The sequence below is a fragment of the Phocoena phocoena genome, chromosome 2 (genome assembly GCF_963924675.1).
Source record: "Phocoena phocoena chromosome 2, mPhoPho1.1, whole genome shotgun sequence".
Lineage (NCBI taxonomy): Eukaryota > Metazoa > Chordata > Mammalia > Artiodactyla > Phocoenidae > Phocoena > Phocoena phocoena.
In genome coordinates this window covers 11,295,341-11,317,322 of record NC_089220.1, presented here as the reverse complement: position 1 = coordinate 11,317,322, position 21,982 = coordinate 11,295,341, and the positions used below count along the sequence as shown (strand labels likewise).

At 47.5% G+C, this 21,982-nt stretch overlaps 1 protein-coding gene across 2 annotated transcripts in view; it reads right to left on the bottom strand.

Annotated features, from left to right (window-relative positions):
- Window positions 1-1,783: 1,783 nt before the first annotated feature.
- Window positions 1,784-21,982, bottom strand: part of LGMN (legumain) — a 36,391-nt gene continuing 16,192 nt past the window's right edge. Inside the window, exons 3-14 of one of the 2 annotated variants that reach the window (XM_065870969.1) lie at window positions 16,361-16,458; window positions 15,144-15,225; window positions 13,566-13,651; window positions 12,325-12,400; window positions 11,652-11,714; window positions 10,490-10,556; window positions 9,534-9,652; window positions 9,358-9,447; window positions 7,419-7,619; window positions 5,381-5,551; window positions 2,635-2,702; window positions 1,784-2,357 (exon numbers count right to left, since the gene is read on the bottom strand). In XM_065870969.1, the coding sequence (XP_065727041.1) occupies window positions 2,315-2,357; window positions 2,635-2,702; window positions 5,381-5,551; window positions 7,419-7,619; window positions 9,358-9,447; window positions 9,534-9,652; window positions 10,490-10,556; window positions 11,652-11,714; window positions 12,325-12,400; window positions 13,566-13,651; window positions 15,144-15,225; window positions 16,361-16,458 (1,164 nt within the window). In that variant the 3' untranslated portion in view covers window positions 1,784-2,314. The remainder of the gene's footprint in view (window positions 2,358-2,634; window positions 2,703-5,380; window positions 5,552-7,418; window positions 7,620-9,357; window positions 9,448-9,533; window positions 9,653-10,489; window positions 10,557-11,651; window positions 11,715-12,324; window positions 12,401-13,565; window positions 13,652-15,143; window positions 15,226-16,360; window positions 16,459-21,982) is intronic. The other variant, XM_065870970.1, reaches the window with a different exon arrangement.

The window sequence follows — 21,982 nt, the reverse complement described above, 5'->3', positions numbered from 1 at the left end:
GGGGCCTATGAACCACATGAGGAGAAAGAAGAGGCAGTGTGACTTACTTATGAAACTGTCATTTATTTGAGAAATGAACAAGCTGCTTTTAACCTTTAGAACCATGAACATTCAAGTTACTGCACTTGTTAAATAGTTAAGCATATTTTTCTTTTACCGAGAGGACAAATAATAAGAGAGAAGCAGGGTCACAAAGTAGTTAACAGTTCTAGAAAATAGAACAGAACTTTTACCACCTGAACATTGAGGCCTTTTAAGAGACTCCTTTTAAATATTCTACTTGTCAGTATTTGCATTTCGTTGAACATCAGCCGGCCCCCAGGGCTGCCCATTCTTGAGCTGTAGTGATACATGTTCACACACCTTACACTTCTTGTACTTGTTACTTAAATCCCTAAAGCTCCCCCAAATCTGTAGGACAATGAGTGCTTTATCCTGGTCACGTGATTGGATGTATTAGGACAACCTCATGGAGAAAGCATAAACTGATTAAAAATGGGCCCATTAGGGCTTCACTGGTGGCGCAGTGGTTGAGAGTCCGCCTGCCGATGCAGGGGACACGGGTTCGTGCCCCGGTCCGGGAGATCCCACATGCCGCGGAGCGGCTGGGCCCGTGAGCCATGGCCGCTGAGCCTGCGCGTCCGGAGCCTGTGCTCCGCAACGGGAAAGGCCACGACAGTGAGAGGCCCGCATACCGCTAAAAAAATAAAATAAATGGGCCCATTAGAAACAAAAGTATGACCCTTGAATCTGTCACAGATATAAATAACCCTCTTTGCCAGTATCTCAACTTCCAGTCCATACCTCCAAACTTTAAAGGCGTCAACCACTGCTAAATAAGACAGGTTTCACTACATAAAGACAGGTGGTCACAAGTGTCGTGGTTTTTAGTGTTCCTTTGCTCTCTATTTTAACAGTCACCTAGGTATATGGCTTATTTTTAAAAAGAACGTTACTGAAACATAATTAGCAAACCACATAATTCCATTTGATGTGTACAAGTCACTGGGTTTTATTTAGTACATTCAGAGCTTTACAACCATCATCGTGATGGGTCTCCGAACATTTTCATCAGCCCCAAAAGAATCCTCATGCCCATTAGCAGTCACTATTTCCCCATTTCCCTCTCTCACTGGTTCCCGGCATCACTCATCCACTTTCTGTTTCTATAGATTTGCTTATTCTGGACATTAGATACAAGTCGAATCGTATAATACAGGGTCTCGTGTGACTGGCTTCTTTCCCTTGGCTACATGCTGGAGCTGTAGCAGTGCTTCATCCTTTACGTGGCCACATAATATTCCACTACATGGAGTCAGTGCTACTTTTGAATGTCTTTCACAAACCCACGGTGAGTACCACCCCGTGTGGGACACGGGGCCAAGGGAAACAAAGACAAGGCAGGCAGCCTGTGCCCTCGGAGGAGCTTAGATAACCTCCCAGCCCCCAGGTGTGGTGTAAGGGCACGCCTACAAGTGCTGGAAAATCCCCAAGGAAAACGCAAATGCCGGCGGACAGAGGGGAGGGGACTTTTGTGTGTGGGAGAGAAGGAAGCTGAGGAAGACAGGGCACTTTCAGCTACACCTTGAGGATGGGTCAGATGGAGGGAAAGGCACCCCAGGGCACAAGGCACAGGAGGCTGAAGAGTCCAGGCCGTCGGGGGAGCAGGGAGAACAAAGAGGCAGGTGGCGGTGTGGGAGAGGGGAGGCTGGAAGACACAGATGGGGAGCGGACCCCACCAGGAGGGGCCAGGAGCACAGACTACAAAGTCGGGGACCTGAAATTAATACACGGATTCAGTTATAAATCTTTATTTTTCAGACTTGTCCATCATTGACAAATAAAATACAAAAGCAATCAAAAATTATACTGTTTTCTAAAAATAGTTTTCCATTTGGGGTTTATGTCGTTCTTCCATAAAATCACCATAAAGACTTAAGAGGTTCTGACTTCAAATTCCTCGAAGACCGTTTCACTGGCTGCAGAAGCCCCAGTGAACGTGTCGCTCCGTAAAAGCCATGGGCAAAAAAAACCCTCTTAAAAAGCAAATGCACCTTTCTCAGTGCAGAGATTTAGCCTCCCAAATCTGTGGGGTTTTCAGAGGATCACACAGGACCTGTAGGAGCTGGGGAAGTAGGTAAAGGTGAGCAAGCCATCCTGGGGGAGGCCTGGAGTGCGGCCCGCGTGGCCTGATCACATCCCCGGGAGGGCCTGCAGCCGCGGGGGGAGCCTCCCTCTGGCCCCAGCTCTTCTGTCTCTGATCAGCACACATTCTAAGGGACGTGTTCACGTTCAAAAAAGCGTCGACAGCATTTCAGTAGTAACCAAGGCATACCTTGTTCATGGACAATTTTATTCTGTAAGAAACGGGAAGAAGAAGTTGTTGAACCCGAAGTTGGTCAACTCTGAAGAAATGAAGACGAACAGAACCCACCACGGAACATGTATGACAGACCCACCCAACCCAGCAACCCTGGGGATGCATCTATTTTGAATTCGTCCACAGTGAGAGGTAGAAGCCAGCAGAAGCTGGCAGAAGCAAAGTGCCCAGGTACAGAAGAGGACAGCAGTGCTACATGTGCCCTTCTGCTTTCAGAAGGACACTGACCCTTTAAATGCCAGGTGCAGGGTTACCTGTCAATCGGATAAGGGTTTTCACAAAGGTTGACCAACACGTACAAATGTCTCAAAGCATACTCGTACTGGAGGAAAACAAACCAAAAAGCACGATCAAACATCATCATTTTATAACACGATCAGCTCCTAACATGGGAACAGGTAGAGCATCTAGACCAGTGTTTCCTGAGAATTCCCTGGCAGTCCAGTGGTTAGGACCGCACACTTTCACTGCTGAGGGCCCAGATTCGATCCCTGGTTGGGGAGCTGAGATCCCACAAGCCGCCTGGTGCAGCCATAAAAAAGAAAAAGATTTACACCAACGGTTCTTCACCTTTACTGAGTCAGGGGTCCCCTCCCACCTTTAGATTATCTGGTGAGACTTATGGACCATCTCGTAAGAAAAATGCAAGAGTCATGTACCACAATGTTCATTGCAGCTCTATTTACAATAGCCAGGAGATGGAAACCACCTAAGTGCCCATCATCGGATGAATGGATAAAGAAGATGTGGCACATATATACAATGGAATATTACTCAGCCATAAAAAGGAACGAAATTGAGCTATTTGTAATGAGGTGGATGGACCTAGAGTCTGTCATACGGAGTGAAGTCAGTCAGAGAGAGAAAGACAAATACCGTATGCTAACACATATATCTGGAATTTAAGGGAAAAAATGTCATGAAGAACCTAGGAGTAAGACAGGAATAAAGACACAGACCTACTAGAGAGTGGACTTGAGGATGTAGGGAGGGGGAAGGGTAAGCTGTGACAAAGTGAGAGAGTGGCATGGACATATATACACTACCAAACGTAAGATAACTAGCTAGTGGGAAGCAGCCGCATAGCACAGGGAGATCAGCTCGGTGCTTTGTGACCACCTGGAGGGGTGGGATAGGGAGGGTGGGAGGGAGGGAGACGCAAGAGGGAAGAGATATGGGAACATATGTATAACTGATTCACTTTGTTATAAAGCAGAAACTAACACACCATTGTAAACCAATTATACTCCAATAAAGATGTAAAAAAAAATGCACATGTGCAGGGGATTGGCAGCGCCCTCAAGCCCAGGTAAGGACTCCTGGACGAGAACCCCCTGGCCCTGCTCCCCTCTGTTAGCCCGGACCTCCACCTGGCAGCCTGGCTTTTAGTCTGGGACACAGTGGTGAGGGAGACAGATGGTAAGTGATTGCCAAACAGATAGCAACTAAGATGGAAATAACTGGGGGTGTTTACCTTGAAAAACACTTCAAGGGAACCTGAGAACTCACAAGAGGAAGAAAGGAGAGATTCACTTTCTGTGATTCCAGCAGGCAAAAAATGTAACACCAGAGGATTAAGTATTTGTTAAATAAATGGGAATTTTAAAAAGTCATTAAACAAAGAGAATGCTTTGTTAAATAAATGAAAAATTAAGAGCCTCTTAATAATGGAGAGCTATCTCCCAAGTGCCCAGCACTCCATCCTCAGAAGTACCTGAGGATGACCATGGTCTGCACGTCACAGCCCAGAGAGGACTTTCTGCAACAATGAAAATGTTCTATAACGTTCTCAATTGAGATGCCTCACCACACGTGGCTCCTGAACACGGGAAATGTAGCTACTGCAGCTAAGGAACTGACTTTTACGTTTGGTTTCATTTTAACCCATTTATTTCTTTATTTTAAATTAGTTTTTTTCTACTGGAGTAGAGTTGCTTTATAACGTTGTGCTAGTTTCTGCCGTACAGCAAAGTGAGTCAGTTACACATACACATAGATCCACTCTTTTTCAGATTCTTCTCCCATATAGGTCATTACAGAGTATTGAGTAGCGTTCCCTGTGCTATTTAGTAGGTTCTTTTGGTTACCTATTCTCTATATTGTAGTGTGTATATGTCAATCCCTAACCAATTTAAATTCAAGTTTAAGGAGCCACGTGAGGCTAGTGACTACTGTTATCAAAGAGCATGGGTCTAAAGCAGGACTTGGCAAACTTTTCTGTCAAGGGCGAGACAATAAATATTTGAGGCTTTGTAGGCTGCGTGAACTACTCAACTCTGCTAAAGGGTGAAAGCTATGTGACTGAGGGTGGCTGTGTTTTGATAAAACTTTATTTATAAAAACAGACTGTGGGGGGGAAAAACCCAACAGGCTGTGGGCAGGAATGGGCCTGCGGGCCACAGTTTGCTAAACCCCTTCCCTATAAGGAGCCAAGCATCATTTAAGTACTGGCCAGAAAGGAGGCTTTTTAGGTACCTTCCAACCCTGACATTCGACAATCTGCAGAAACTAGGTCCTTTCTTCTCCTCCGTGGGCCAGGGCCTGCTTCAACAACAAATCTGGGGAAGAGGTCGGAACAGACCCAGAAGGGAGAAACCTGCGTGGCTGGTGTGAGGGGCAGGGCGGAGGGGTGGGGTTTGGCAGGGACAGTACAGTGTGAAGGGAAGGAAGTCCCCTTCAAAGGCCAATGGAAATGGCAGTTGAATGGTCTATGACTGGTAAGCTCTCCCAGCCACTGGGACAGTTCAGAGTGTCTGGGGCCAAGATTTAGGGTCAGTGATTTTGGATGACTTTTCTCCTCTCGCATCCCCACCAAAGGCCCCTGAACGAGCCTGTTGCTTCTTCTACAAGATGGAACCTTCTACAAGGCAATGCACCTGATGTGACTCCCGGTGGACAGTACTAACTCAGGTTTGGGGTTTAAGATGCAGAGGAAGGCCAAGCTAGTTGGCCCACGGAAGGCAGGATGCAGAGGCCGGCAGCCCCAGGGTCCGGACTTACCGTGGGGTTGTGCCAGTTGAAGCAGTGCGTGCGGAAGTGCGACACGGCTGCCTGGTAGCAGTCGTGCGCCGTGAGTGGGGCTCTCTGGGACAGGAGCCTATCTACCTCGGCATCGGACCCTGAGATCAAGGCGACCATCTTCCGCACTGACTTCTCAATGACATTTCTGGCCTGTGAAGAAACACATCTTTTCCAAATGTATCTTACTTAACGTAGTCTCTCCTGGAACCCTGGACCAGTTAGATGCTTCTTTCATAGAGCCTCCACCCCAGCATGTTGAAAGAGATGCCAACAGATGCTTTCTGCGGCCAAAGGCGCACACGTAAGGCTTCTGTTACAGCTAGAGCCCTTCAGAAATACCTTGCCTTTTAGGGATCTTCGCTCATGATGGAAGCATTTAAATCTGAATACCTGAAGAGCAGGTATGGCCCAGGCTAAGGAAGTGGGGGGTGCGGGAGGGCATGTAGAAAGTGTGCCCCAAAGCAGACCGTTGTCCCGTAAGCGGTGCTACGTGTTCACAGGCACCTTTGTCCATTGTGGAGACCATCAGAGGCTTAGACAGAAGGATGCAAAGGGTGGACATCATTTTCTTCCCAGATAATGAAAACCAGCATCATTAAGGAGAAAGCTGCTTCCATGTCAACCAAAACTTTCAATCGAGTCCCCTGACCCTCCCGCTCCCCAGCCAGGGTTTGTTCCATTCATGCCCGAATGCTCCCTGCCCACTGTGCGCCAGACCAGCGGGTCTCAACATGTGGTCCAGGACCACGGGGGTCCCCCAGGCTTCTTGGGGGCTCCATAATGTCCTCCCTTTCCCAACTATGTATCTGTGTAAGGTTACATTTTCTTTATACATTTCAACCAGAACAAAAGAGCCCGACAGTGAATACAGACGCAGGTACGATGCCCCAGCTGTCTTCCACAACGCCAGGCAGAAAACAGATCTGCAAAAGTGTAGTGATGCCACTCTTCTCACCCAAATTGTTTTTATTTTAGAAAGTAATTCTTTTTCATAAAAAATATATTAACACAAAATGGGTTTATTACTATTTCTAAGTGAGTTACTATTTTAAAAATCTCAGTGTTCATTTCTAACGCAGTAAATATTGATATAACCCACACCAACAAAAGCTCTTTGGGATCAATAATTTTAAGAGCGTAAAGAGGTCCGAGAGCAAAGAAATATGAGAACTGTTGTATTACACTGTGGTACCAACAACTACCACAAAACCCCCCATCCTGGTTACTGTACCACGTGTAGGATTGCCAGCTGTCAGGATTATGAGATATATGACTTTGAGACAGATCACACAGATTTTTTTTTTTTCTTTCCTAGAAAATTCAGGCTGTATCCCAGCACATCAATCCCTGTGCTGTGCTGATGAGGGGATAGAGTCTACACAGCTGGCCTTGTTGAACGGACAGTCTCTTCGCCCAGCATCTCGTGAGTACACGCCTGGTGGTTCTAGCCACACAGCTAGAATTTGAAAAGAAATTCGGCCAGTTGCAAACAAACTGATGAGCTGCTGAAAACAAAGCCAGTCATCGTAAAAGATTGCTCAAGCATTTTAGGAAGAATTTGGGGCCGTGACTGTGATTTCCTAAGGCAGCAGAAATTTTTTGTGGACTGGATTTTTGTTTTTAAATATGCTTAGCTACTAACTCACCAAGCAGCAAAATAAAAATGTCTTGTAAGCAACTAGGTGTAAAAGAGGAAACACCCATATGCCCATATGCCCATATGCCGTGGCTTCTTGGCAGGAAACAGGCTCCCTCTCTTTGCTTCCTGCTTCCAAAGAGGTCAAGGCCAGTTTACTGATGAAGAATGAAGCTGGCCACTGCCCTGCTCACTCATGTCCATTTTACAGCGAGTACAAGGCCTGGTCTCCTTTCCCATGTACCCGCAGTGTGGCAGGAGGGTGACCCCAGAGCTCTGTCACTCGGCTCCCACCAACACGGATTTATGGTCAGGAGGCAGAGACAGGACTCGCACACGCTGCCCGGCAAGGCTGGGAGCCGCAGCTTCGCCACCACTTACCTCCAGCTGCCCGTCGATCTTCTTGACAAGACGCCTGGCCTCGTGCAGATCATTGGTGCCCATCAGTTTCCTTTTCATGATGGTGAGGGGCACCTCGGGGCTTGGAGTGAGGTCAAGGTGTTTGACTGGGGGCAGGGAGATGGGAGAACTAGCTTTGTGTTTCAGACCCTGAAACTGCATCAACTTCATGGCAGAGATGGACTGGGGAGGGATGGGGAGAGGGAGAGGGGGAGAGAGAGAGAGAGAGAGAGAGTCAGTTTGAGTGGGAGGGGCAGATGTGCCAAACGTCCCTTGGGTCCTGGAGTCCACAGCTCCCCGCACGTGGTTTCAGGACCACTGAAGGGTCACAATCGCAGCCTGAAAGCACGCGCTTGGTCTTCAGCAGTGGGCGAGGCAACGCATTTGACCACCTGAAATCCACCGATGATGAACTTCGAAGCTGCCTGGCATCCTCTGCAGAACCGCTACCCAGTTCCGCCACGCTCGCACCAGAGTCGTTTCAGCCAGGGGTGACCCTGGGTTGTGCTCACCCCTCCACGCTCACCCGCCTGCCCCTAGTGACCAGCAGAAGGAAGGTGCAGAGCATCTGTCCAGGTCAGAGCTGAGGTCTGGGTCCACTGAGATGGGCAGAGCTAAAGCCACCGAGGGGCGGGGCCGACCTGGCATCAGGGCCTAACAAACGGGCCCGACTGCCTGGCTGTGTTTGCCTGCAGGGGTCACTGCAGACTGGATCCCGATTCAGAGGGAAAGAAATGCTACAAGCAGTCATGTTCCTAAACCAAGCGACGCTAATCTAAAAACAGTTCTAAAACAAAAAATAAAATATACGCACACGTATATAGAAACATAACGCTTAGAAAAGATCCTTCATACCTCCTCAACCAAGAGCAGGCGTGGCTAATGCTGAGGAAATTGTAAAGAGAACAGAAAGCTCAGGGCAGAAGAGTTGTTGCCGGTACCCTCCCTCCCTCCAATCCCCCGACAAAGCTGGGGCAGCGCCACCTTTGACCCAGCCCCCTCTGAATTACCTTTCCCTGGCCTCCTCGCTGCTCTACCTCCCCACTACCCCCCCTCAAAAGCCTGGCCAAGCCCACGGCCTCCTGAGTGCACTTCTTGTGGCCTGTGACTGCCCTGCTGGCTCCCGGGCCCTCCAATCGACACTCTGCCAGAGAAGCGCTGAAGGAAATAGCTGGACTGACTGCTCACAAGGTCTTCTAGAAGGCCAGTGCTCACATCAAAGGAACAGAACTCAGCTGGTGAGCTCTCAGCTGGTGGCAGGCCACCTGGGGGATGATGTCTGGTCGTACAGACTACTGGAAGCCCTGCACACATCCCGAGGGCTAGCCCCAGGGGTGGCACCCAAGGCCCAAGCCTTCAGCAGCCACCTGCTATGACCTCTGTCTGGACAGCCCTGATGGACTGACCTATTTTACCACCTAGGTCCCTTCTGAACATAGCTGGGGGGGGGGGGGGGTAGGGGCGGTAAAAGTCTCGAATTTATAGCCAAAGGGTCAAGATAACATCCTGCAACTGCAGGAAGGCTGGACCCCGGAGGATTCAGGGTGTGGGGTTCTACAGGGCAAAGCCACAAAACTCACAGGACCTCTCACTGTGTGCTTCGTGCACGTGGTGGACCCCCTCGTTTTTGCTCCTTATCACCTTGTGCGCTAGGGCTTTGACCAAGGAGGAAACACAGAGGTTTCAGAGAGGTCAGGTAGGTTGCCCAAAGTCTCACAACTTTGTGAGTTTGAACCTAAGTCTGATTCCAAAGCACAGGCGGGATCTCCAGGATGGAGCGGCCATGAGAGGCAGAGCCAGCCCTGCCTCAGCCGTTCCTCACCCGGATGGATCCTGTTTCTCTTCACCGGGAGGGAAACGTCCCCGGTGAGTCAGCCTGAGACTTGAGGCATCATCAGAAGTGTGAGGCTCCCGTCCTCACCTTGTTTCCATACTGCATGACGTGGCTGGTGTTGGTGTGGGACTTCACCAGCTGGTACTGCTTGTGGAGGGTCTCTCTGGTCAGATCCTCCTGCGAAAATGAAAACAGTCGAGTCCTTTGATGATCGCAGCTGACAGCCAAGCCTCAGCTAAGCAGCCGGCCCCCAGATGGCTCACCACGTCCGAGTCTTCCATCCAGTTGACACTATACCAGTCCCCCAGGAACGTGGACCTCGCCTCATCGTAGTAACACGCATAGGACGACTCCCTGGGGTTGGCAGCAGTAGTTGCATAAACTACGAGGAATTAAAGACACATTTCAGTCGTGTTTTATTCTCGGCTGTCTGTGGATTCCGCTTGAGGCTTGAGTTCCTCCTCCTTTCCTAGTGCAATCAAAGCAGGTCACCTATGATCAGCTCAGGGAGGGCAGGGAGACCTCCTTGTATCCAGCCCTGTTCACTGAGTTTCAGTAACTCATCTAAAACTAAATGTGGAAAAAGAGAAGCCAGCTGATAGACACTGTTAGACAGTGCTAACAGATTTGAGTAGCTCTGGAATCTTGAAGGATATGGACCTCATTTCATTTCCACAGAAAGTGAACATTTATTAAAGAAACGCTTAGATGGACTGAACATATGAAATACCTACTATTTACTACCTAGCTACCATGGGCTCAGAACTATGCTGGACAGATGTCATTGCTTAAAACGTAACTCTCCTAACAGACACTATCTTTATCCCCATTTTACAGATGAGTAAATCTGAGGGTCCAAGAGGGTAAGTCACCTGCCCAAGATCAGAGAGCCAGCAAGCAACACATCTCAAAGGACAGAGGTCGGTCCAAAGACTGTGATCTTGGTCTTAAGTAGCCCTACTAGAACCCGGCAGAGCACTACAGAGTTCACATCCAGAGCTTCCATCCCTTCATCCCCTGACCACTAATCCTCCAGGAGAAGAAGCAGCTCAGAGCTGCCCACAGGTATCCCCCTACTTCCAAGCACTAGGCTGGCCTAGGCCTGGCTTACGTAAGACACTTGGTTCTTCCCACGGGCAGATTCAGAGAATGTCCAATTGCACCATGTCGCAAGGTGCTCACCCAGCCCAGCTCAGAGGCCAGTGTTCCCACCACATACCATCGATGTTGGGGGGCAGGTGGCTCATCATGGACCCAGACTCGCAGGCTTCAATGTAGAACACCATCTGGGAGGTGAACGAGACAGGTGAACTCACCCCGCCCAGGCACAGGCCTCTCGCAAATGCTACTCTGACTTTGCGCACTCTCTGGACGTGTTTCTTTGATTTTTTTTTTTTTTTTGGAAGGATGAAATAGATTTTTTTTTTTTTAACATCTTTATTGGGGTGACGTGTTTCTTAAGAGTCTTTCACTTTTGCTTTTGGGAGACATCTCTGCTGTAAGAAGCAGAGGCTACAGAAGCTGTTGTCATACAAACCAGAAGGACCCAAATTTATGCATGGCTAATAGAATAAAATGACCTATTAGCTGAAATAATGCAGAAAAATGTGGAGCCATAGGTGATGCTAAGGAAAACTGATCTGCCATCCAACACAGGGAGCAGTGTCCAAGAGCAAAACACGTTACTAACACATACACGCCTGAGCTACACAGGTTCCACACAGGGTGCAAAAGGGGCCAGAGAGGGCTTCCCTGGTGGCGCAGTGGTTGAGAGTCCACCTGCCGATGCAGGGGACACGGGTTCGTGCCCCGGTCCTGGAAGATCCCACATGCCGCGGAGCGGCTGGGCCCGTGAGCCATGGCCGCTGAGCCTGCACGTCCGGAGCCTGTGCTCCGCAACGGGAGAGGCCACAGCAGTGAGAGGCCTGCGTACCGCAAAAAAAAAAAAAGGGGGGGGGGGCAGAGAGGGCCAAAGGGAAAATAAGAAGGTGGTATTTTCCTCCCCAGCTGCCCCAGATTGGTGACAGCCCTAGAAACAGTAGTCCTCAAAGTGTGGTCCCTAGTCCAGGAGCATCAGTATCACCTGAAAACTCAGAAAGGCAAACCCGCAGGCCTCTCCCCAGAACAACTGAGCCAAATTCTGGGGCTGGGGCCCACACTGTACTTTAACAAGATCGCCAGTGATTCTGATCTAACAGCTGAAGCTGTAGAATCACAAAAAGTTAATCCTGGGAGACCAGAGGTCAAGACTGATTGAAAGGACACCTTTTCCAAAAAACACAGCCAATCCAGAGTTAGGAGGCCTGTCGAAGAACCATGGGCTTGCTTCCACTGCATCCCTCACATTCCTCCCCCAAGGCCACCCCAAGCACTGACATTACCTTTTGGTACTTCTTGTGTTTGTGCATGTAATGGATGGTCTCATTCAGGTCCTTGACGTGAAGCTGAAAGGTAAGAATATAGACATTCAGACCAAACACATCAAGAGAAACCATTTGCTGGATAACCCACTAATCAAGTCTTAATGATGCTTTATAAATTCTTATTTAGAAATCCTGAGAGATTTCTAAATAATCGTGGTGAACAGCATTACCCCAGAACATCATCGAGGGCTTTAATCACATAATAAAAAGGGGAAGTAGATGTGCTTCCTTATCACTTTGTCCGGAGCATTCGGGGACTGTGTTCTATGACTGCACCCAAGTTCAGGGACAGCGACTCATGCTGTGATGTCAGGAGACACGCAGGGAAAACCTGCCGGAAGAGGTGCCTCTGGATAGATTGCAAGCTGCGAAATGTGACCTCACCCTCAGCGGCCACATACGAACCTACACTGTAGGATGTCAGAGACACACATCACAGGCGGCCTGCCAACACTGAGGTTTTGTTTCCCATTCTCCCAGCTTGATTTTTTTTTTTGGCCGTACCACATGGCTTGTGGGTCCCCCGACCAGGAATTGAACCCGGGCCCTCGGCAGCGACAGTGTGGAGTCCTAACCACTGGACCGCCAGAGTTCCCCCCAGCTTGTCTTTAAAACATTAAGAAAAACTCACATCATCATTAGGAAACACCAGTATTCCAGTGGCTCCGTGATCAGTGAAGTAAACGAACACGTGGTCCCGGGGGCCACTGCCAAGAGACACGCACACGAGCATGAGGGTCCAAGTGGACCATTTGGGCTGAAATGCCACCCCAATCAAAAAACTCAGGAGAGGTCTGAGGTTACAGTCTCCCAGCCAGGTGGGAGGAGGCGCCCAGGAGCCCGCCGTCCAGCCTGTTCCCTCTGCTCCCGCTGGGTGCTGTTCTGAACCACGAGGCGCGTCCCAGAGCCTGGAGGGTCTCAATCACGGCCGGGAGGGTGCTCGGCAGACAGCCCAGGGTGATCTGGACAGCAAGGCCTCTGGCAACAGGGCCTCATCCCGGGCGGCCACGCTGTGCCACCAGATCTCTCCGAAATGAGTAAGGGAGCCAGGACACACCGCCAAGCACGGTCCTGCAGCTCCGACTGCCCCTCTGGGCCCCTCGGCCTGCACACGGCCTGGGACGCCCACCTGCGCCCCCTCACCAGGCTTCCACTCAGAGGGCCCTGCTTCAAGGTTGCAGAGACGCAGTAACTCACTCGGAGGCAATCTGGTTCATCCCGCGCAGATGTCTGTCTCTGCTCTAACTCACACAAGCTACTTGTGCCCAGGCCTCCCCTCGGGCATAAGGGAAACAGCACCATTTGCCAAGTACCTGAGACTGTCTGAAGTCATGCTCCTAAGGCCCCTGACATCACGTCAAAATGCTGAATAAAGAGATGCTAAACAAGACATCTCTAACCCACAGCCAACAGGGCAAGCAATGGGATGAGTTTTCTCCCATACAGAGGTTTGCTCTGAACTTACAAATGTCCTCCTCCCACTGGGCTGACCCGCCATCAGAGCACAGGGTCGGCAGGAGGCGGGGCGGGGGCCCTACAACCTGATTGGCCACAGAGCCTCACGCCTGTCTTGGCGTGTTCCCCTGGTAGTGGAACCGACCAGCACCAGGATCCAGACAACAAACACAGCAGGTTTAAGTGATGGGGAACATTTCACTAAGACTAACCTGGGACCCTGGATCACAGGGTTAATTCGTTACAGAAATGGGCTGCCAAAAGAAGCCACCAGGTCTGTGCAGCCTGTCAGGGTCCCCACGTTGCCATCTCTCACAGGTAAATAGTCCGGGAACAAAGGGCAAGGCCTGTTTGAATTCTCAGTTCTGGAGTACCACGTCATTCAGAAAAGTGTGACAGCCATAAAACAGACATTACCTCTTCAAGACCTTTCCAGATCCTTTGCCCTTCACTGCCTCTGCATCACCTCTCAACACAGCAAGGAAGTTTTGCGGGGTGACGTCCTACAAAGAATGGGGAGTTGAAATCAGATGCAGCTGTCACTCCAAATCAGTGCGTTTGCTGAGTCTGTCGCAGAGGGCCCAGGCCACCGTCCACATACCTCCAAGGCTTAAGGTTTAAGGGCAAACACTTTGCAACCAAGAAAGATCCAGTGTTTCCTAGGCATGTGCATGACCTCGTCTCAAGTATCATCTTGTCTTTGGCTGATGCCAACTCAGCAAGCCTGCCATTCCTTCTTGATCGTTATAAAGTTCATGTGGAGAAACCCAAAGATGTCGGTAGGCAGGGGCAAAGAGCAGAGAAGAGCACACTGCCTCAGAGAGACAGCAAAGCAGGCGACAGAAACATCAGCGCCGACCTTTGCAACCAGTTTGCCTCCTAAAAGGCCAGTTCCCAAGGACACTCAACGTCCTTAAAGGGGATTTTGTAAAATGGATATGCAATCGTTAAAAAAATGTAATACAGAAAAGCACAAGGAAAAAAAAACCATCAAAAATCCCACCACCTAAATTCCAAATGTTTCCCTATATAACTATATAGAAACAATTTTATAAAAATGGAATCATCGGGGCTTCCCTGGTGGTGTGGTGGTTGAGAGTCCGCCTGCCGATGCAGGGGACACGGGTTCGTGCCCCGGTCCGGGAAGATCCCACATGCCGTGGAGAGGCTGGACCCGTGAGCCATGGCCGCTGAGCCTGCGCGTCCGGAGCCTGTGCTCCGCAACGGGAGAGGCCACAACGGCGAGGGGCCCGTGTACCGCAAAAAAAAAAAAAAAAAATTAAAAATGGAATCATCTATACGACACGTATGATGTGTCTGATTTAAATGTTCTTGAATTTAAAAGAGAAAAATAAAACTGAAAGAACTGCTAAACTTCAGACTTTCTCTGTCACAAGGAATATTAGTTTTGATCCCTCTGACATTACGAAAAAGAGACTCTGAAATCCATGAGGCTGAAGTCATAATGGTGTTTTTAAAAACGTGTCAATGTATACAGCCTCAATCGACTGGGAAGCATGTAATGTTCTGGAAGTCATATACTATAATAATTAATGAAAAACTAGATATATATAGATATAGATATATAGATAGATATAGAGAGATATATAGAGAGAGATATATACATATTGTACTAGGGCTGATGCTGAGAAAACTGATTTTCAGCAAAGGGCACGGATAATCTATAATCAGATCACTGGCAATACCCTAAGAAAATCAGGTATTATGGAAGGAAATCTATTATGAGGCTTAAAGTACAACAAGATTAGAAACTAAGGATCAGTAGACTACAACTAACGTCCTTTTTTTCCCCTCTGCTTTCTTTCAAAATTCTCAGAAACTACACCTCAAGCACAAATCTTAATAGAAACACGAAACATTAACCAGAAATCGGTCTAACGAGGTTCTGATCCCAGAAGTACAAGAAAGAGGGAAAAATCATCCCTGAAATGAAGCAGCAGACCCCGCTGGCTCCGACCCCGTGACGCGCCTCACCTCGCCCGTGTAGTCCTTTAGAACTCCCTCGTACACGTCTGAGCCGTTGGGCCTGTTGATCACAATTCCTGGGGTGGGATTGCTGAAAATCAAAGGACACGAGTGAAGCACACAATTTGACGTATCTCTGAAATCTATGTCTTCGTGAATACGCCCCTGTTACGCTTTAAAATACTAAACGACCGTGGTTGTCACAGACGTTCCTCATTGCCTCTGAGGTCACCAACGTGTTAGTGATTTTAGCAGCTGGGGGTCTCGGCGTCCCACAACTCCTGAGTTCCTGGCAGGGGCAGCGAAGGACTGAGCTCTGCAAACTGAGGACAGGGACCCAGGCCCCTGGGTGCCTGGCTTCCTGCTGGACACCAGATTGCATCTTGGGGGCAAGATGTCATCAAGAGACCTCTCAGAGCAAAACTACTTTCAGAAAAAGACAGTTCAGAAAACAAGGCTTTAATACAAGAGCTTAGGCGTTAAAGCTCAGGATGGATTATGAGCTGTTAACGTGATCACAGTACAGGGCCATAGTCTGGGAACCAAGGAGCTGGGAGACTGGATAGGGTTAGGGTTAGTACCCATACAAGGAGCTGGGAGACTAGAGTGGGTTAGATGTTCTAATGTATTCTAAGATACAATTGAGCCTTCTGTGTACAGGGCCTCTGAGGCGTCCCCGCTCAGAGCTTAGGAACAAGCACCACAGAACCCAATGATGAGTCAGTTCCCCAAGCTGAGAGGGAACTCATGCTTTAAATCCTTCCAAAGCCCCAGCCGAAGGACCTTCACCACCATTTCCTATGTCCCCGCCATTGCTGGGTCCCACCAAGATATGGTCAAAGCTCTAGATGCAGCACCATGTGGGACTTCATCCGGGAGTCTGTTTATATTCTAATGTTAAGCCACTGATCTAAGGATTCCTGAGGGTCTGTGTGCATTTTTTTAAATGCCCTGGGGCTTCCCTGGTGGCGCAGTGGTTGGGGGTCCGCCTGCCGATGCAGGGGACGCGGGTTCGTGCCCCGGTCCGGGAGGATCCCACATGCCGCGGAGCGGCTGGGCCCGTGAGCCATGGCTGCTGGGCCTGCGCATCCGGAGCCTGCGCTCCGCGATGGGAGAGGCCACAACAGTGAGAGGCCCGCGTACCGCAAAAAAAAAATAAATAAATAAAATAAAAATAAAATACCCTGAAGTTCCTCACCATCAAGTTCAAAGCACACCCTACTCACTCTTCAGAGTTAGCGATGTCATCATACATCATCACGATGATCTGCTCATCAGGGATCCCATTTCGGTGAACAATCTGGTAGGCGTGGCACGCATCGGCCTGGGAGAAGTGGTTTTGTCAAGTGTTAGCTTTTTCCCGGAAGGAAGCCAATTTTGGTGTTCTAATGAGCAACATGTTCCTTCTCATGGAAGATGTGCTGTGAACCACTCCCTACTGGGCAGGTATTTAAATTATTTTAAAACACACTCATTTACCTTTTTCAATTCAATTTTTAAAAAGCCACCACCCCCATGAAACTTTCATTCATCAGGCAGTTAGCGTATATGTGAATTACAAACACACACACACACACACCACCACCACCACCACCACCACCACCACCACCACCACCATCACATCTACAGGCAACAAGGGCCTTTGAAAGTCCTGAATAAGTTATTTTCATTTTCCACACCATAGAAAAGTCTCCTGAAAGCACTGATTTAGGTCTGAAGAACAGAATGACTTAGAATGATGAACCAGCAGATTAAAAGCTTAGCGGCTAGTTCTGTATCACACAGGATTCTTCTGGTTCCAGTAACTTTAACTGCCATAGTTGCTGTTCAGAGAACTGAGTGAAAACTCAAAAGTTCAGCTCAGGAATTGAAATGAGGGATGTGCTTTTTAGTTTAAAAAGATAACAAGGGTTGGGACTTCCCTGGTGGCACAGTGGAGAAGAATCCGCCTGCCAACGCAGGGGACACAGGTTCGAGCCCTGCTCCGGGAGGATTCCCATATGCTACGGAGCAGCTAAGCCCGTGCACCACAACTACGAGCCTGAACTCCAGAGCGAGCCACAACTACTGACGCCCGCATGCCACAACTACTGAAGCCCACGCACCTAGAGCCCATGCTCCACAACAAGAGAAGCCACCACAGTGAGAAGCCCGTGCACCGCAATGAAGAGTAGCCCCTGCTCGCCACAACTAGAGAAAGCCCGTGTGCAGCAACACAGCCCAAAATAAATTAGAAGACCCAAAAAAGACCCAACACAGCCAAAACTAAATTAATTAATTAAAAAGAATAAATAACAACAAGGGTGACCATATTAAGGGTAAAAGAAAAACTTTGCTAATGTGATCCTTGTCCATAAAAGGGTGAAGACATTCTTTGCTTCCTTTTTCAGATGACACATACTACACTCCATGACATGGAAATCATTTGAGAACAGAAGGGAAATATGTCACCTAACTTTCTGCTTTTAGTTAATTATGTCTTTCCTAGGACAAAGCATAAAAGAAACAGTTTGCCCAGCTACTTGCCTCTCTAAGGAAAAGGGCTTTAGGAACTGGACCCCCACAGATCATATTCTACACAGCTCTTAGCACATCAATTAAAATAAAGCTTGCCCAATGTGGATGGACCTAGGGACTGTCATACAGAGTGAAGTAAGTCAGAAAGAGAAAAACAAATATCATATAATATCACTCATATGTGGAATCTAGAAAAATGGTACAGGTGAATTTATATGCAAAGCAGAAACAGAGACACAGATGTAGAGAACAAACTTATGGATCCCAAGGGGGGAAGAGGGGGTCGGATGAATTGGGAGATTGGGATTGACATACATACACTACTATGTATAAAATAGATAACTAATGAGAACCTCCTATATAGCACGGGGAACTCTACTCAATGCTCTGTGGTTACCTAAATGGGAAGGAAACCTGAAAAAGAGGGGGTATATGTATATGTATAACTGATTCACTTTGCTGTACAGCAGAAACACAACATTGTAAAGCAACTATACTCCAATAAAAAGTAGTTAAAAAATAAAATAAAGCTCACCCACCACCAAACCCAGCATTTTGCCTGTAGATGCCCCACAAAAATGGACCTTATAGCAAAAAATGGGTGCTCAAAATACAGCTGCTAAATGTTGAGTGGGTGAGTTTAAGACCTGGTGTTCAAGAGCTGTGAGATGGACAGATGACTGAATATGAGAACGCATACATTTATTGACTTTCTTCTATTTGCCAGGCACTATGCCCAGACTTTCTATGCACGATCTCATTTAATTCTCTTAACAACTCGATGTGATCATTATTCCCATTTCATAGATGAGGGAATCAAAGCTTAGGGGGGGGAGGTGACCTGTCCAAGTCACACAGCTCACAGTGAAAGATCCCAGGCATTCTGACTCCAGAACGCGATATCGTTTCAGACAGGGACAATCAAGAAATCATTAAAACTGTAAAGGCCCAGGAAGAGCAGGGGGCTGAAAATCTAAACATAGATGATTTTTAAAAAGCTACTAAATATTACACACACACACATTAAAATGTTTAAGTCCCCATTTCTATAAAATAACAAGGACCCTCAAACACCAACTGCCGTAGGATGAATAACAGCCCCCCAAAGATGTCCAAATCCTAATCCCCAGAACCTGTGAATATGTTACACTTCATGACAAAAGGGAATTAAGATAGCAGATGGATTTAAGATTGCTAATCAGCTGACCCTAAAATAAAGAGGTTATCCTGGATTATTCCAGCAGGCCAAATGTAATCACAGGGGTCCTTATTTGTGGAAGAAGGAAGCAGGCAAGTTGGTGTCAGAGGCATATAATGTAAGAAAGACTGGATTGCCACTGCTGGCTTTGAAGATGGAGGAAGATGCCACAAGCCAAGGAATGTGGGCAGCCTTTAAAAGCTGGAGAAGGTAAGAAAATGGACCTCTTCAAGAATCACCAGAAAGGAAAGCAGCCCTTTGGACACTTTGATTTAACCTAGTGAGACGCATTTCAGATTTCTCACCTCGAGCTGTAACATAATAAATTTGTATTGTTTTAAACCACTAAGTTTGTAGTAATTTGTAACAACAACAATAGGAAACTAAAACAGTGATGGTGGAAGTATAGTGTCATTGGCACTGGGCTCCGGAAGACATCTTGACATTATCGGATCAGACTGAAGCATGTACCCTCCAACCCAGCAATTCTACTCCAAGCTATACCCTAGGCCAGGGGTCCCCAACCCCCAGGGCCGCAGACCACTACTGGTCTGCAGCCTGTTAGGAGCTGGGCCGCACAGCAGGAGGTGAGTGGCTGGCAAGTGAGCGAAGCTTCATCTGCCACTCCCCATGGCTCCCCATCGCGCGCATTACCGCCTGAACCATCCCCCACCCCCACCCCCACCCCAGTTCCGCAGGAAAAATGTCTTCCAAGAAACCAGTCCCTGATGCCAAAAAGGTTGGGGACCGCTGCCCCAGACTATGTGTAATGGGAGAGTGCTCACAGCGTCACTGCAACAGTAAAAATCAAGAAATAATCCAGGGCTCCCCTGGTGGCGCAGTGGTTGAGAGTCCGCCTGCCGATGCAGGGGACACGGGTTCGTGCCCTGGTCTGGGAGGATCCCACATGCCGCGGAGCGGCTGGGCCCGTGAGCCATGGCTGCTGGGCCTGCGCATCCGGAGCCTGTGCTCCGCAACGGGAGAGGCCACAACAGTGAGAGGCCCGCGTACCGCAAAAAAAAAAAAAAAAAAAATCCAAAGCACCATCAATAGCTGGAAAAATAAACTGCCCTATGTTCATATAATGGGGCATCAGGAAGCTCACAGAAATGGACTACCTAAAATTGAATGAAATACAACCCATGCCTCAAGATACATGAATCTCAGGAACATAATGACAAAAAGAAGTCATAGAAAAAACTACCCACCACAGTTCACATTATATAAAGGTCAAAACAGACTAAAGTAAACATTATGTGGTTTAGTTAAATACATATATGATAAGGTCTAAAGCAAAGCAAAAGAAAACTCAGGAACTTGCCCTCTGGCAGGAAGGGAGGGGATTGGATCACACAGGGAACAAGGTACTAGTAATCTTCTTTCGCTTTAGTTGGGTACAAGGTACACGGGTGTTCATTTTATTATTAATCTTTAAACTGCATGCATGGTATATAGACATTTGATCTCTATTTCATAAGAAAAAAAATCAAACCAATATTATATCAGATTTAACCTTCCCTATGATGAAACTGGAGTGAGCAGGCATACCCCCCACTCACCGCAGTGCAAGTCATACTATCATTTATCTCTCCTGCCAGATATTAAAAGGCAGGTTCATCAAAAACCAAAAAGAACTTAGGAATAAATTTAACAAAAGAAGTGCAAGGAGGCTTCCCTGGTGGCACAGTGGCTGAGAGTCCGCCTGTCGATGCAGGGGACACGGGTTCGTGCCCCGGTCCGGGAAGATCCCACATGCTGCGGAGCGGCTGGGCCCGTGAGCCATGGCCGCTGAGCCTGCGCGTCCGGAGCCTGTGCTCCGCAGCGGGAGAGGCCACAACGGTGAGAGGCCCGCGTACTGAAGGAAAAAAAAAAAAAGAAGTGCAAGACCTGTACACTGAAAATTATAAAACAGTGCTGAGGGAAATTAAAGAAGCTCTAAATAGAGGAACATCTCATGTTCATGGATCAGAAGACTTACTACCCTTAAAATTTTTAAAAACCGATCAGTAGGGATTTCTGCAGAAACTGACAAGATTATCCTAAAATTTGTACAGAACTGCAAAAGACCTAGAATAGTGAAAAAAAATATTGAAAAAAAAGAAAGTTGGAGGACTTTCACTTCCTGTTTTCAAAACTACACTGGGGAAGAAGAGTCTTTTCAACAACTGGTGCTGGGACAATTTGGATATCCATAAGCAAAATGATGAACTTAGACCCTCACTTCACACCATATACAAAAATTAACTCGAAGTGGATTGTAGACTTAAATGTAAGGGCTAAAATAATAGAACTTTTAGAAGATAACCTAGGAGGAAATCTTTGGAACCTTGAGTTATAACTGCAAATATGTCATAGATATGATACCGAAAGCATGGTCTATAAAAGGATAAAACTGACAAACTGGACGTCATCAAGATTAGAAACGAGTGCTTCAAAAAACACCAGTAAGAAAATGAAAAGACAAACAGCAGAGTAAGAGGAAAATGTCTGCAAAACACATATCTGATAGAGGACTTGTACCTAGAATACGCAGAGAACTCTTATACCTCAATAAAACAATCAGTCCAATCAAAAATAGATAAAAGATTTAAATAAACATTTCACTTAACTAGATATACTAATAAGCCCATAAAAAGATGATGTCCACGATCATTAGTTATTAGGGAAACGCAAATTAAAACCACAATGAGATACCACTTCACAGCCAGACAGACAGTAACAAGTGTTGGTGAGTATAAACCAGGAACCTTCATCTACTACTTGTGGGAATGTAAAATGATGCAGCCACTTTGGAAAATTGTTTAGCAGTTTCTTCAACAGTTAAGTATAAATTTACCATATGACCCAGTAAATTCTACTCTTAGGTGTCTGCACGAGAGAAACAAAAACATTTGTCCGTATATACAAAGACCTGCACACAAATGTTCTTGGCAGTATGATTCAAATAGACAAAAAAATGGACACAACCCAAATGTCCATCAACTGGTCAACAGAAAAAAATGTGGTTTATCCATACAATGGAACACTATTTGGCAAGAAAAGGAATGAAGTACTGATACATGCTACAACACAGATAAACCACAAAAACATTACCCTAAGAGAAGCCATACACAAAACACCACGTTGCAGGGCT